Below are 17,274 nucleotides of genomic sequence, written 5' to 3' on the forward strand. Positions count from 1 at the left end.
CAATAAAAAAATCATAAACCTCATCATTATTGTTTATTTTTACCATAGGATATATTTCTAAATTTTGAAATAACCGTGTCGGGTTAGCATAAAATTTAGAATCAAGCCGGGCTATGTACAAATTAGGACAAACTGGGCCGGGCAAATACCAAATTCCAATCGGACCGTATACTTTAAAATTTTGCCATATGCAGACCTCTAGTAGCCACTTTATTAGTTTACTTTTAGTTACTTATATTTTAAACTTTTATATATTATAAATTCCGAGATTAAAAAATATAATAAAAAAATGCCATATTTTATCAAACCTTACAAAATGATATTACATTATTTTTATATTCGATTAGCCATTAATTAAATGAGTTCATAAAACTTACAATAAAATAATGATAAAATTGATGGTATGGGAAAAAATAATTTAGTAAATGGAAGATATAATTGAAATTGATTTCAAATTTTCTTTAAAAAATGTAATCATTTTGTTGCCAATTTAGGGAATTGATAATTTTGTGTTTGAAAATTAAAAAAAAAAATTATATTAAGATTTATATTTCAATCATTTTTTAAGCATTAGATTTATATAGTGTTGTTAAATGCCTCGTTTTGAGCCGATTTTTAAAAACGGCTAACTCAGTATTTCATCCAAAATAATATTACGCAAGCCTGAAGATTTTATTTGCAGAAGGAACAAAGTTCTAGACATATATTATTGAAAGAGTTAGCCGTTTTTAAAAATCGGCTCAAAACAAGCCGTTCAACAACATTAGATTTATGAATATACCCATTTAGCGTCTTTTTTTTTATCTATGAAACGTATTTTTCTTCAAAATAAATTTCTTTTATAACTTTGTTAGCAAAGTATACAAATATTTTCCATTAGTGCGGATGGATAAATTAAATAAAAAATACGTTTCTTTTATAACTTTGTTAGCAAAGTATACAAATATTTTCCATTAGTGCGGATGGATAAATTAAATATATCCCAGATTCCATGTAACCCTTAACTCGCAGATAGCGCAAATTCACGGCGAAATATTTTGCATACTTTACCGCGAATTCGCTCTAACTGTGATTGCAGGGTAATCCGAAATACTCTTACTTTAAAAAATTAGCTATTATATTGATTTTTTAAAATAAATTATTCTGCCTTCAACCGTTGTAAAAAATAATTTTACTTCTTGAGATTGCCGACTTTAATTTCCTTGCCTACCACGTAAAAACTTTTCCTTTCATTAATTTAACATGAACGCCCACATTTATGTTTATATAGATGAAAATAATAATAAGATATTCAATTCAATATTTAATATTTTTTTAAATTATTATTAACTAATACAAGACATAAAAAATTGTATTTAAAAATTTTTCCTAAGAAATTTAAGTTATATCTTTTTAATTGGTTTAATCAATATACCTTGAAAGTTAAGGATTAAACCCAGCTAATCATAATAATAAAATTTAGGATTTTTAAATGATCCAAATCTCTAGCAGAAATCTGTCAGCGAGGAGTGATTAGATAGGATTGAAGTAATATAATATATTTATATTTTTGTATATTGTTTTACGGCTATAAGTTAACATTGGTAAACTTTATATATTCACTTTCTTTACTAATTGATTTAATATAATTTATTTTCTTGTTGAAATGATATTAAAAATGTTTTTTTTATATACAATTAACTTTTACCAAGATATATATACTTATATTGTGATAAGATTATTTTTTTACTTAAATAAATATCTTTAATTTTTGTTCTAATTTTATTCTTAAAATCTCTACAAGGACAATTAACAATAATTATGTAATCTAACAAAGACTATTAGTAGACACCTTAACCCTTAAAAATGAAGTATTACCGGGAGGGGGGGGGTTTAATCCTAATGATCATGGCTTAAATATATGCTTTTAATTTTTTTACAAGATTGTAAAAAGAATTCAAAGCTGAAGCAATAGTCAAGAAATTTCTTGTGTTATTCTGTAGAATTATAAAAAAATACGGAAAGAATTTTTTGTTTTGTTTTAAAAATACTCTATTCAATCAGGGCTATAAAAAAAGATATCACAAATGTAATGCCATTAAAAAAAGAACTCATTTTGCATCATAATCAAGAAAAATTGACGCAATATTCTTTTACGTGAAAAACATAGGTTACCAACTAAAAAATATTTTAAATAATACAATAATTGCCAATTTAGAATGATTATTTTTACGAACCATCTATCTAAATCAATCACAAATCTCTATACTTAAAATGATCATCTCTTTTCTCTTTAGAAATATAAACCGTTAGAAGGGAGAAATCTTAAACTTAAGATTTCAGTGTTTTGTTGTTGTTTTTAGAATATGAAAAAGAAATATAAAAAACTATGGAATTTATTTTATTAAATATGAAGAAAAAATTATCATTCTCTTGAGAATTATTTAGCTTTGAGGTTTTTATTTTATTTCATTTTTTTTCTAAAAAAAAATTTAAATAAAATGAAACGATAATTTTATCGGCCATAAAATTATATTATTGGTTTACATTTAAAAAGAATGAATAAAATCATAAAAATAAAATTATAAAATTTGGCAAAGATTTCTAAAAAAAGAAGAGTTATTCTTCACATGCCACATAAATACTATAATATTAAAAAGTCGTTAGTGGTCAAAGTAACAATTGTTTTATGTACATTTTATGTTATATAGATGAATGCTGAAAAGATATTTTTTTTGTTTTCCTTAAAATATTCCATTTTTGAAAAAGATTTCCTTTAAATTAATTTTATATTTAACCGACTTGTAATAAGTTTCCCAAGGGAACAGAAGAAATTCAACGCATATTAACATGAGAAAATTTTAAACCAAGAATAAAATTATATCTGATTTTTACTCTTATTAACCATCCCAATCGTAAAAAAAGTTTTGATTTGTGATGGCCTTGAGAGAATTTTATGGAACAAGAATAAATGATATAGAGAGGAAGCTGAGAATTTGGTAGGGCGTGGAGATCTAAGAAGACTTCTCTGGTAGGAGATCACTGGATTATCCAAAAGATTCTAAAATATTAAAAATTTGGTTGGCTAGGGAAATAAGTTACCCTCTCCTTCTCATTTGGTTTGGAAGGGACACGAAGCATATAGATCATAAATTTTTAATTTTCTATTTTCTATTTTATAAATTATAAAAATATAAATGATATTTGTTAGATTTTGAAGAAAAAAAAGTTTAATGGGAGGTAAAATCGTTATATTGGATCACTTAAATTAGGTATATTCAATGATCAATATAACGGGTCGCCCCATCCGACTAGCATTATCTAGATACCACTGTAAATTTAAATTTAGTTTGAAAAATAATTAACTAGGAATTATTTTTTGAGCCCTATCTTTTTGCCTGGTTTTCGGGTGCTAAATTAGCTATGCAAATTTCCAATGTTTATTTTCTCCACCAATATAACCTTTGTGAAAATTAGTAAAATTCCCTTTATTAAATTGGGAAATTTTAAATGGGATTCTCCTGTCTGCGCAGGCCTGCATTTACAATATATTTTCAAAATAAAATAAATTTTTAAAATTTTCGAAAATTCCATGAAGGGTAGAAATTTAGGGTAATGTTATTTAAAATTAGAGACTACAAAGAAAAACTCGTTATAATGTAATTATTTATATTAGTGGATTGTTAATAAATTATAAATATATATACAGTATAATTGTTGCTTTTAATGACAGCTGGTAGGTCAAAGGGGTTAATGTCAAGTGAATTAATGGATAGGCAGATCAGTTCCTAAAGAAGTCTATTTTTTAAAGCTATTCAGCATTAGAAGTTGGCAAACGGCTAGAAAGATGGTTGTTAGCAATCACTACGGGGATAGGGTTAATAGCTGGCTCAATGATGCATTTAGGAGTTGCATATATTAGCCTCCTGAGAGAAGGAAATTGTTTTTAAGGTTTATTAATTAGATCTAGACTTTACATTGCCTCAAAAGTGCATTTTCTTCTTCACTATTATAAAAAATAATTTAGAAATAAAAATAATATAACAAACAAATATGTTAAATTTTGTCAATTAATATAATTTTCCCTTTTTGTCCTCTTTAAGAAAACTTAAATAATTATAAATTTTTTCTTCTAAGCACGTTTTGAATAATTGTTATATTTTTTAAATTAAACTTTTGCTTATTAAAATGAAAATAATATATTTAAAAAAACATATTAATTCTACAACGGAAAAGTTTGCAAATGTATCATTTATAGCAGTCTATTCAAATCAGAAGGAATTTTTACGTCCCCCAATTACCCTTCTGCGTACCATTTAGACTCGAATCATTACCTTTGTTTGATCTATTTTTTCTTGGGCACTTCAAGGCAATTAGTCGAGATTACTTTCGTCGATATAGATATAGGTGGAAGAGATATGTAATTCTTTATACAAAACCCATTTTTATGCCAGTCAATTTCTATCGTATTTATTGAAAATAAAATTTTTATTATTATGATGCCATGTCTGTAATGTAATTTCAGATTTCTTTGTGTAATTCACATATAAGAATATTGTGATATTTTGATTAACTTTAGAAAATAAAAGTGATAATTATACATAAGGCATGTTCTCCATTTTTATATTTTGTTCTTTTCAATATTAAATTTTATTTTATTGCATTTAAAAAAATATAAAACACTATCTAATGGCTACTAGGGGTAAATGCGACCTAGACTATATCGAAATTTACCAAGAAAAATTTATATCCAAGCATCTGATAACATCTTCCCTCAATGCTCATATAAAAGACCACAACAAATTGCACGATATAAAATGGCGTTACGATAATAACACAGTTATTTGTGGGAATCTGACTGACAATCGAAGGACTCATTTTTACAGTTCCAAAAACGTTTTGGTTTTCATATTTTTCGCATCAAATAGCCCGCGACAAAAGTCCTACCGAGGATTCGAAGGGATATTTCGATTTTTAAGCGCTGGTAAGCTGATATATTTACTGATTCATATCTTAAACGAAAACTCCTCTAAAAATAGAGTACTAATTATATTGCCAAAAAAATTATTATCTAAGTCCTTGCATCATTCTAAAATCAATAATAATTCTAAAAATTAAATACTTCCTAAATGTGACCATAAAAGCCATAGAAATTTATGAATTTTTGAGGTTTTTTAGAATCTAAATTTAATCTAAAGCTAGTTTTTAAAAATTAGTTTGCATCTTATTCCTCCTTTTTTAAATTATTAAGAGGTCGTTTTATTCCTTTTTTAAAGTTGAACCTTTTGTCTTTAAAATTAATCTAAGAAAATTAATCTAATAAAGTGCTTCCAAAATGTTATTTTATTAACATTGTGTAATAAATCAAATTCGAAATAATTTTTTTAAAATGATCAAATATGAATTATATCGTTAAAGAAATTTTCAATAATTCTAATATTAAAAAATGAAAATGTTTAAATAAAAAATAGTAAGATAATATTTAGCAATTGTTATATGTGTAAAAAAATTAGTATATAAAAGCTATTTTTTCTTTTCAAAAATGTCTTTAGATACTTACAAAAATAAAGGAGTTAAACTAAAAGACACAGCTTGCAGTTACAAATATTTTAGCAATAACAACACAAAATCAGGGTATTTTTATTCGCCAAATTATCCTCAGAACTATAATCCAATGTCCTATTGCCACTACATATTTTACGCCGCCAATGATGAACAAGTTTATCTCAAAATAGAGAAAGCAACTTTCGAAACCAATAATATGAGGTAAACCCCAAGTCCATTTCACAAATTATTTTAAATATACCCTACCTTTTATTTTTTAAAAATTTCTGAAATCGCTTTCCAAAATGAATATAAGATATATTTTAATAAAAAAATTATTTAAATTGTTTTATAGTTGTTTTTTTTTCACAAATAATCTTTATCAAGTGCATATTTTTTAATTTTTGCAAATTATTCTCTATATATCTAAGATAAGACCTGAGTACAATTAAGGATTTATATATTAGATATCAGTATTTATCATCAAAATACAAATATGAATTAGCCAAGAGTTAATAAAATACTAGCTAGAGCAGCCCGCCTAACCCATATTAACTTCTTTTTTTTAGAATACATCCTTTTTTAATACTAATTTGATTGAAGACAATATGTTTTTTTAAAGTCAATGCATCACTAAATTAGGACACTACACTGTGCGATTTTAAAAAAACTATATATATATATACTATATCGTCATTTAAATATTTAATTAAAATATTAATATTAAAAAAAGACTATATATCTACTAAATTACTGAGTAATAATTAGTTATTCGTAATTTAATTCGTGGTATATATCTTATCATAGTTTTTAAAATAGATTAGATTTACCGAGATCATGCAACCATATGCAAATCATATAGATAATGAATTATAGACTTATTTAAACTTTCAACCAAAACTTATTAAAAATAGAATTTAATACAATTAGTTTAACATCTTTAATGGATTTTAAGAATACCACATAACATAAATAAATAATATCATAAAATTTTAAGCCATATAATTATGATGATTTGTGAAGACCAATTTTTTTTTATCATACGCAAAGTGCGATTTAATTTATTTTGATAATAAATGAACACAAGCTGTATCCATGTTCCAGATCATTTGCTCCTATACGATGGTTTAACCGATTTAGATCCGCTAATAGCACAAATATGTTCGGATTCCCAATTTCCTAAAGAATATCGATCATCCGGTTCAAATTTATTGATGATATTTATGTCCGATTTCAAGAATCATTATCAAGGGTTCATGGGCTATTATGCATTCCAAAAAATAGATTTTATCTTGGAAACAACTTTGTTAACAAGTTATTATACCTATTTTAAGCATCATTCATCAATTTATTTATATAAAAAAAACTGTAAGAGTGTCTAAATACCCCTCTATATCTTTAAATCTACATTAATAATAAATTTATACTATTCCTTGATCATGTTGTAATTAAACTACCTTTAGATGTTTTTTGTTTTTCCTGAGTGCCAAAAAATCTGTAAACGAAAGATTGATCAAGTCCATGTCCTAAAATTGTTCTGTCAAATGATGATCGTTAATCAATTTAAAAAAATTATTTGACAATATAATTAAAAATTGGGTTTTTGAATATTTGGAAAAATACAATTTTGGCAATAAAAATCAATAGGTTTTAAAAAATATTTTTGCGATAAATTTGTAGCAATGGGTTAAAATGCCTTAGGAGAGTAAAGGGGTGACTATAATATAAATAACGGAAGATTATGTTATTAGCATCTGTATAAAAATTTCTTATAGGAAAAGATTTAATGAAATGGGAGATCTGTAAAGAATTCGAGCATTTAATATTTAATGAAAATGTTTTATAATAATCAATCATGTTAAAAAATATATAATAACCCATGGTTAAAATCAATGAGTCTATCCTTGCAGAATCGTTCTAAGATTTTTGGCGGCCCGGGGGAGGGGGGGGTGGTGGTTGAAATTAATTTGGTAGTTCTTTAAATAAAAAATCGACTTACCTAAGTCCCAATGACATATAATAACATCTAGACTGACGATGAATTCATTAAAAGTGTACATCAATAAAAAACAGCTGGGGACGCCATCTATGTCTGACGAAAACTTTATTAAAGAATCGCCTGATTATCGAGATAATAAGGAAGCAAGTTCTCAATTTAATAGTAGTTTTTATGAGAATAATTATTTCATGGGTTACCAAAATGGTGGGTCCAGCTTATTGCATTCAACGACCTTTCAAATGCATTAATATGAATGCATCGTCAGTCTAGGTATTATTATATGTCATTGCTAAGTCCTAAGAAAAGGAGGTCCAAAGATTAGGAAGAAACGGCAATCCAAATCATAGCAAAAAAAGAAAGATAAGAAGAATGTAAAACAACCAAAATTTGTCCTTTAAAATAGTCGAATTTTGGATTCATGGAGCTGCATCTATACCTGCTCCTGCGTTTAATAGGATTATAGTTTTTTTTAAAGAGGAATTAAGTTTAAAAAAATTTCTAAATGTTTTGTTTGATTCGCCAATGAATTTGGATGCAAATGTTCTCTTTTCTAGTTGGATTTTGTTGTGAAATAATAGAATTTTATTGAATATATCAGTATTGATACAATTAACTTTCAAACTGAGATGTTATAAAATTAAGAACATGGATTTAAAACCCGATTATAGACGAATTCTAAATTTTCTTATATTTGTATGGGTTGATAACTTAAAAGATGTGGACAATAAGTACAATTTGCTTTAGGTATAATCTAGATCAGTGGCGTAGCTAGGAATTTTCCTTAGAGGGGGTCCAAACATATAAAAAACTGAGGGGCTTCGCCCCCCAGACCCCTCTTTAACGGGCATTCGGCCCTTTTGCCCGGCCTTCGGCTGGGTTTATCATACAAATCATAACCATATCTTCGATAATATATAGTAAATATATTTTTTTAAATGCATCAATAATTTGTTTTATAATTTATTAGATTATTCTCAATCTTTATAATAATACTATTCAGAATAATTTTAATATTAATATAAAATCCTTCCACAAACATCTAAACCAGAAAATTAAAAATATTATTGGTATTTATTTGATATAAAGTCACCACTTATAAGTCTTTTGAACGTATAATCTAAAAATAAATTTTTGCTCTGGAAGGGGTCCAAACCCGAAAACCACCCCCGTAGCTACGCCACTGATCTAGATCAATTAAAACTATAATCTTTTTAAAAAACTTGAGATACCTTAAAAAGCATATTTAATTAAGATATTTAAGATGTTATTACGAATATGTAAGTAAATTGCTGATGTAAATAATTTATAAACACCTAATTTTGTCAGAATTATATTATAATAACGTGTATAACCGGTATCAGACAAAATAGCAAAAAATATTTCAGAAATAGTATCTCAGAGCAAAAAAATATTACAAAGAAAAAAAACTGAGGAAAAAAGCATTTAAATGTAGGGAAAAATACCATATCCGGTAAATAAAAAACTAGAAATAAAACCCCTAGAAAATTTAAAAAATGGGATAAGGCCTGGGTACTAACTTTAGGTTTTCTTTCCTCTTCCATTTTATGCCTATTTCTTGAATTATTTAATTGTTATTTTAAATAATCTACATATCCAACAATCGTAGTTTTCCGAGTCAACTATCTTCGTGTCGTGGGAACTCAATAAAATCTTCCCTTTTAATATTTTTTTTATCCACAATTTTATTTTTAAAAAAATGAATATTTTTCTTAGATTTTTTTTGATTTAAATCTATGCCCCATATTTTGGTAAGTGATTAGCATCTGAGTCAACTATAAAAAATATTTCCTTACTCATTATTAGCTAACTCTGAAAAAAAACCATTATTTATTTTTATAAATAATATCTAGCCTGAGTGGATGTATTTTTTTCTTCATAAATTATATATAGCCTGAGCTGAGTATTAATATAATACCAAAGATGGGTTCCCAACAGGTTTGCCAAATATTTTTCGCTCAAGTGCATGAGTATTTCTTTTACAATTGTTTATGGGGGGAGGGCTTGGGCCCCCACACCCCTTATTTTGTTGGCTTTCAGCGCGATTTTTCCCCGGCATATTCTTATATGATAATACTTATATTATATTTGACACATAAAGATTTTTGGGACACATCAGATTTAATAATATTTTTTTTATTGATTTGCTATTTCCAGTTATTATATAATCTAAAATTATTTATTTATTAGATAGGAATAATATTAATTAATAATATTTTATAGATCATATTAAAGGATGCAAAAGTGATTTCCCATCGGGACAATGGATGTTGGCTGAAATTTTGCATAGATAATTATAATTTTGTTTAACCATAGTTCATCTTCCAATGGAAATATATTTACTTTCTTTTCTCAAAGCAATAGTCATTAGATTGAATATTTTCCTAGAGGGTATATTTGAGTGTAGAATTGAAAATATTGCATAATATCTCTATAAGAGAGAGATGTTATATGAAATTAAACTAATCCATTTTTCTTGAGCATTCACGTGATTTTATTTTGATAATTTGTCTTTGTAAATTATCTGTTTATCTGGTGTTGAGGATTTAATAATATAACTATTGACCATGATTATTAATAAATACTACAACTTTTTTGAATATATAAAAAGTATGGAAAAGTATTTACTCTATTATACTAATTAAAATTAATATTATGGCAGGAAAAGGAAATTGGTATAAATTACTATAATTGGAATAATATTTTCGACTCATCTATTATAAAATCGAAAATTAGAGAGTAGATTGATAATACACTGAAAAATTGGAAGTCTTTGAAAAGAATGTGTATTAGTTCGAACCCTCGTGGCTAGCAATATATTTGAAGATTATAACTTTTAATGAGCTGAGAGTTGAAATTTTTAATCTGAATTGTAATAATCTTAAATAAAATATTTACTCTTCTTTATTAGGCACAATAAAAAAATGTGTTAAAAAATAATTAACAGTTGAGGTATATGAACTCTTTTTATATTATTATGCATTTTTAACGAAAATGTTAAATTACTTAAATTAAATTAAAGAAAATATTAAGTTATTTTTAGTTAAACACAATCTACAAATCTCAATTTAAAATCCCTAATCGATCTAAAGCAAACAAATAATTTAAAACACAATAACTTATTGAACGAATTAACTTTCCTACGCTATTGATCAAGAAATAAGTGATATCAAATGCCAAAAACTAGAGGATTGGAAATGATTCTTCGAAGGTCAGAATATCTTTGTTGTAATTTCAGATGGATGAAGGCTCCTGACAGGTTAGATCGTAATATTAAACCTTTGGAAGTAAAATTTCAAGCCAGAAGAAGGCTGTTTGTCCGAAGTATTATTATGATATCTAGATTTTTATTATTATCTGAAAATAAGCATCTACGGCGTCAGGATAGAGTGTTTAGACCTTTTTAAAATGGCATTTATTAGTTCTGAAGGGCATCCTAGTGAATATCTTTCAGAGGGCGGTAAGCTTTTGAAAATGAGCGTATCCTTGTCCCCATGATTAGTAATGGGATAGAAATTAGGGAAGTGCACTGAAAATCGGTCGTAAGGGCCAGGTGTGGATTGACTTGGGACTAAAATAAAAATTTAGCTATGCCCGGTCTTGCTAAAAATTGAATTTGCAAGGCTCTAGCTTGAGCTGCTAGTCATGAAAATATTAAGAAGAGCATAGATAGGGATAATGAAGAACAAATTTTAATTCCGTACGATAAGGGGGTAACTTGATGACACGAATCGTCAAAGTATAGGATAGCTTCCAAGAGGCTTTTTATATTGGACTTATGGGCAGCCATGAGCAGCTCATTTTTGAAAAAAAATAATACAAAGGGCATAGGGTTTTCCAGTATTTTCAAACAGACACTCACATTATGAGAGCACAAAATATGTAAACCATTATTTTTAAATGTTATCCCCTTTCAATTTGAATATTATTAATAAAATAAATGTGAATACCTCTATTTTTACCGTTCTATCGAACAAATTCCATTTTAAAATTAGCATTTAAAAAATGAAATATTTTTATTTATAAATTTATATTATTCAATAAAATCCTCCAAATTATAACGTTTTTTTTTAAAAACAATTATTTGTTTTTTTATACTAAAATACTCGATTATTTTATATGGATGAATTTGATATATAATTTAATCGGATTTAATAAAAATCTTGGTAATCGTTAAAATCCTCTTTTTCCTTTTCTAGATAACCAAAAAAATATCGTCTGGAATCACTAAAAATCTTGATGGGGCTATTCATTTAATGTATTAAAAACACTTAATATTTATATTGATCTATCTTAGTTTTAATATTTTGGATAAAAAAAACATTTAAAATCATATTAAATCTTAATTATCAAAATTTTTTAATTAAATGTCCTTATAACGCTTTCACTCCTGTAATTCATTATAAATAATGACAGCATATATTCATAAAATATGTTCTAACTTATTTTACATTGCGATTTTAATTTGAAATAATTATTTTTTATATATCTATAAGAAAAATCCTCTTAAACCTTAAGTTAATTTTTAAAAGAAATTACACAAGTGATTCTTTCCTACCCTGAGAATTTGCTTTTAATTTGATTTTTTTAAAATGATTTTCAAAAAAAATATAAGACAAATTCAATTAGGGAAATAGAGATATTTTTCCTACAAAAAATACAAAATTTAACAGTTAAAAATACTGATATAATTAAATTTATCATATATTTAATTTTATTAGAAACCAATTATCAAGTCTTCTATATATTATAGTATAATATTAATTTAATTGAAAATTTATATAATAATAATAATTCAAGTAAGCGAAAATTTGCGAATTCTTCATCGAAAAAGCAGCATAAGCTTTGCTTTGGTAGCCATTGATCTTCTGGACTTCTGCTCATCTTTATTCGTTTTTTTTGTCTTTATTTTTTGCTGTCTAATCGCAAGGGATCATAGAACCATCAGGCCGCTTACCATCGGAATTGTAAAGGGGGTTGATGGGATGTCAGCAGATTTTAAGGCCCTGACAATAGTATCGTCATTTTGAATCTACAAAATATAAAATTTATAATTAAAGATCCAACCTTAGTCCAAATCATGCCCTAGCCCATATTTAATATACACAACTCTATGGCACATCAATATCTAGCTTGAATTGGGTTGAATTAGAAAGCACTGCTTTGGAAGAGGTTGACAACCATTCATTTCACAATTATGGGTCACTCCCAATTAAATAAATAAATTCATATTTATATTCCCTCTGTATAATAGAATTTGAATTTTATGAAAAAATGTTCCGTTAAAATGAACCTTGTTCGAAAGTATGGTTAACTAACATAAAGATATTTAACTTTTTTACATTATTTTTATCTATGATGTTTGTAAACGGGATAAAAAAATATTTACATATTTTGGGCTCTCATATTGTAAGTTTCTGTTCGAAAACCCTGTAAAATGTTACGTATGGAATATTATTTATTCAAATAAAAAGAGAAGCTGGAGTAAGAAATTAAAAAATGAATCTGTTTAGAAAACTTGCTCCGGTCGGGGCACATATATCTATGGTTCTGCAAGAAGGATAAATTAATTATATATTTTTCCTATACCTAAAATTAAAATATAAAAAAATAAGATTTATAAAAAAAATGCAAATTAATGCGGCAATAAGATTGGTTGTTTTATTTTTACGAGATAAGTTTTAAAAAACGTTTGATATTTTTAAAACTGTTTATTTATTGTATTTTGTTTATTTAATTAATTATTTGATTAAAAAAGGGTAAGGAGTTATTCTTTTTATGGAATAATTTTACATTGAAAATTATATTCATTTTTAATATAATTCGCTATTTGAAATAAAAGAGATACACTCGAATAATTTAGTTTTTAAATGATATATATTTAAAACACCTTTATGAAAAATACCTTCTCATTTCTTCCAAAAAAGCTTTTCCCGTCTTTTACCACCAAAAAAATTAAATAAAATCAATATAGCTAGCGGTTATAAAAACTTTTTTTTTGAAAAAAGAGGAATTAATGTAGCTATCTACTTAATTTTAAATCATAATAAAATAACAAAAATAAAATAAAATCAATAGAAATGTGCGGAGTAAAAACATTTTAATTTTGAATTCTCATAATTTTATATTTTCATTAAAAATTCTAGCAAATGCTTTTAATAAAAATAAAATATTATTTTTTAAATCGTTTTAACAATTTTTTTTTGCTAAAGCATGCATGAATAATAATTTTTATACATTATGTGTGTGTTGTTTTAATAGTATATTATGTTTAGAAGACGATATAATGGGATAAATAAAATGGATATAAAAAAAATTCGTTTTTATTTTGCAGGATTTAAAAATAAAATATAAATTATATAAACTACAAAAAGAAGAAATAAATAAGGGAATATTAATTTGTTAAAACGCACTGGCATTCCAATCCAAACAATTCTAAACCTTAGATGCATCTTGAATACTTCAAATCAGTTATCCCAATTAGTTTACTACTGCATATTATATTTTATTCGTTCAATCCTAATTTTGTTTTAACAAATGATAAAGATCAATCACTTTCATTAAATTATTCTGATATTCCCATAAAATATACGGGTAAAAATATAAAAAACAATATAAATTTTTATAACCTTTAATAAATTAATTGCTAATTTTTTAATATAAGGATGCTCCCTCATAAGCGTATCCAGGATTTTTGTAAAAGAGAGCTTTTGGTTTGCTTTTTTTAAAAATATATATTATTAGATGGTTCTAGTCGGCCTGATTCGGGTTTTTTTCAGAGTTTCCAAATTCCAACATCATCTCGGTTCCGCTTCCAAATTTAGGAAGAATTTCCTTTTTCAAAAATAAATATTTTAGGTAGCACATTACGTTTTAATATTTTTTTAAAAAAAGGAATTTAATTAAGTTAAAAAACCTCTTATACTGAGCATATTAATTCATGCGATTTTTATTGATGGTATTATGCATTCGTTTACCCTCCTATTCAATCATTGATCTTTTATTTTTTGCATTTGCTATTCCGCTTTTTTTATCCGCTATTATTTTATACCTAATCCATTCGCGATGAACTTTGAACTTTTTCAACGGCTTTTTAAAATTATTTTAAAAAACCTATTGTACTGAGTACATCAATTCATTGAATACTTATTTGTGATATTGTGCATACGTTGTGCCTTCAGTTGCATTCGAAATTCAGCTTTATTTATCGTGCTATTTTATTTTTCTTAATCCATTCGCGATGAACTCTGAACTTTTTCAAAAATTTATTATTATTATTTAATTAAAACCTTGTATTCTGAGCATATCAGTATCACTTATATTTTGCATTCGTTATTCAGTTGCGCGACTTATTGTGTACAGTAAAGCATACCAATGATATATGCCTTAATGGGTAAATTTAGAGTTATTCATTTGTATACAGTTTTTTTTGCTGACTTGTGCCCATCATTGTGGTAGTCACCACCGTTCAGGTCATTACAAGCGCTGTTCCATAACCTGAAGTTATATCTTCTAATATTCTGCTTTATTGTTCAAAAATTTTTTCTTACCCCTTTTTATTTATTTATTTCTCTTTATGTCTTCTTCACAAATCTATCCTTCATGTCTGAAATTAGTACAAATTAGAAAAGATGGATGCTTACAAGTTCATGGACAACCTTCAGTCAGATATCCACATTCTGGCTTTGCTCCACTGTCTCTTATCAGTCAATAAATTATTACTCCAGAAAACCTTTACACAATTCAAATTCCTGCTTCTCAGATTTTTTTTTCTTGCCATTCCAAACTAAATATCATTTCAAGGATCCCCAAAGGTGCAAGATTGCTAGTTGCTAAATCTTTCGCTGATTTTCTATCATCATGAATGGCTAAAATTCCTTTTCTATGGATATAATACCTTCAGGATGGCCGACAAAACTTCACATCAATCCCCTACCCAGCAAATTAAGGAAGCTGTATCGAATGTTGCCCCTCATCTCCATGAATACAGGATGCCATTGCTTATCAAAAACAAAAGAAAACCCTCACTGAATGAGATGAAGGCCAATTTGTTCTACAAGAAAATTGACAATCGCAACATAAAAGGTACACTCAGATTCTCCAAAGATACATATATTAAGCTCTGTTAAAAACACCCTACTGCAACTATTATCCCAATATCTCCACAACCTCACTCAACATGTGCTTCTCAAATTTGCTTCTGAAGAAGTGAGGAAAGCTATCCTTTCCTTTCATTGAGATTCTGTCCATGGTCGTGATGGCATCCGCCCTATATTTCTCCAAGGCAATATGCTCACAAACTCCCATTTTTACTAAAATAACAAACTTTGCAATAAAATTTTAAAAGGTGAAGTACAGAGCTTTGTTTCTCCATTCCTCTTCGGTGCTAGGCTAATTGCAATTCAAAAGCCCAATAATGATAGACCAATTGCAATGGGTTCTATCTTTCGCCGCTTAGTTGCCAAGATGATATCTTCTCGAATAAAGCATGAAGCTTCATGTCTCCTAAGCCCTTTCCAACTTGGTGTTGGGATCCCTGGTGGCTCTAAAGCTGTTGTACATTTGACTAGAATACATTTAGAAAATCAGCCCACCAATGAGTCTTTAGTCAAAATTGAATTCCCCAATGCCTATAATACACTTTTACGGAATTTCTTCCAGAGTTCCTCTTGAACTCTTTTCCCCGTCCTCCGGTTACACAAAATGTTTTCATTCTTGTTACATCTGCCTTCCACCCTGCAATTTGATATTTATAAAATTTCATCCATTGAGGGCATACCAGGGTGATCCTCTAGGTTTTTTTATTTTTCTGTTTAGGTATCATCTTTAAATCCATTAACTCGACGTGTTCAATATCCTTGCATGCCTGGTATATTAATGATGGTAACCATGGTGGTTCCAATGACGAGGTCAATAAAGCAGTGAATTTAATCAAGAAGGCTGGGACGGTTATTGGACTCTCTATCAACCCTGAGAAATTCAAATTCATTTCTATCAAATCAATTGAACCTAATTCACACCATTTCAAACTGCCCACTCTTGAGGAACTAAATAATTTAGGTGCTCTTGTTGGGGGATACACAGCAATATCTTCCTTCCTACATTCCACACTTGAAACACTTTTTGAGTTGGCTGATTTATTTTCCTTTCTTCCCTCCAATAAATCCTTTTTCCTCTAGAAATTTTTTTTCAATATTCCTCGAATCCTATAGGCGCTTCGATCAATTCCCATTTTTAAATATCCCATACCTCTCGAGGTTTATGATAATGGAATTACAGTCCTAATTGAAAATATTTTAAATTAAATTCGATGAAATAGCGTGATCAAGCCTCTTTACCCACCAAGATGGGTGGTTGGTATCAGATCTTGCCTTAACTGCCTTCAGATCCAGTTGTCTTTTAACTGCAAAAAATGTTGTAAATTCCCATTTGATAAAACCTGGCCCTTCCTATAATTGTGCTATTATCGAGTGGATATCACGAATTATGGCTGATCACCCATTTCCAGAAACGAATAAGCAGAAGAACTGGGATGGGCCTATTATTGCAAACTGCGTTAATCACTTCTTTCAGAGTGCAATTATCTGACCGTCCTTTATTCTTGAACCCTTACACTTAACGCTTTAGCACACTCATTCCATTAAAAGAAATTTTATAGGGAGCATGCTTTTAACTTCAAATAACATACCAAATATTTTAAATTGATAAAATAAAAAATTGAAATTACGATATTC

General features: G+C 27.4%; 1 protein-coding gene across 2 annotated transcripts in view; it reads left to right on the forward strand.

Moving 5' to 3' along the window:
- LOC135925395 (suppressor of lurcher protein 1-like) overlaps positions 1-17,274 on the forward strand; it is a 41,626-nt gene that overhangs the window by 14,290 nt on the left and 10,062 nt on the right. For both annotated transcript variants that reach the window (XM_065460688.1, XM_065460687.1), the window contains exons 3-6: positions 4,216-4,399; positions 4,680-4,963; positions 5,532-5,745; positions 6,611-6,837. In XM_065460688.1, coding sequence (XP_065316760.1) covers positions 4,216-4,399; positions 4,680-4,963; positions 5,532-5,745; positions 6,611-6,837 — 909 coding nt within the window. The remainder of the gene's footprint in view (positions 1-4,215; positions 4,400-4,679; positions 4,964-5,531; positions 5,746-6,610; positions 6,838-17,274) is intronic.

The sequence above is a fragment of the Gordionus sp. m RMFG-2023 genome, chromosome 2 (genome assembly GCF_954871325.1).
Source record: "Gordionus sp. m RMFG-2023 chromosome 2, tfGorSpeb1-WG-v2, whole genome shotgun sequence".
In the NCBI taxonomy this organism is placed as follows: Eukaryota; Metazoa; Nematomorpha; class Gordioida; order Chordodea; family Parachordodidae; genus Gordionus; species Gordionus sp. m RMFG-2023.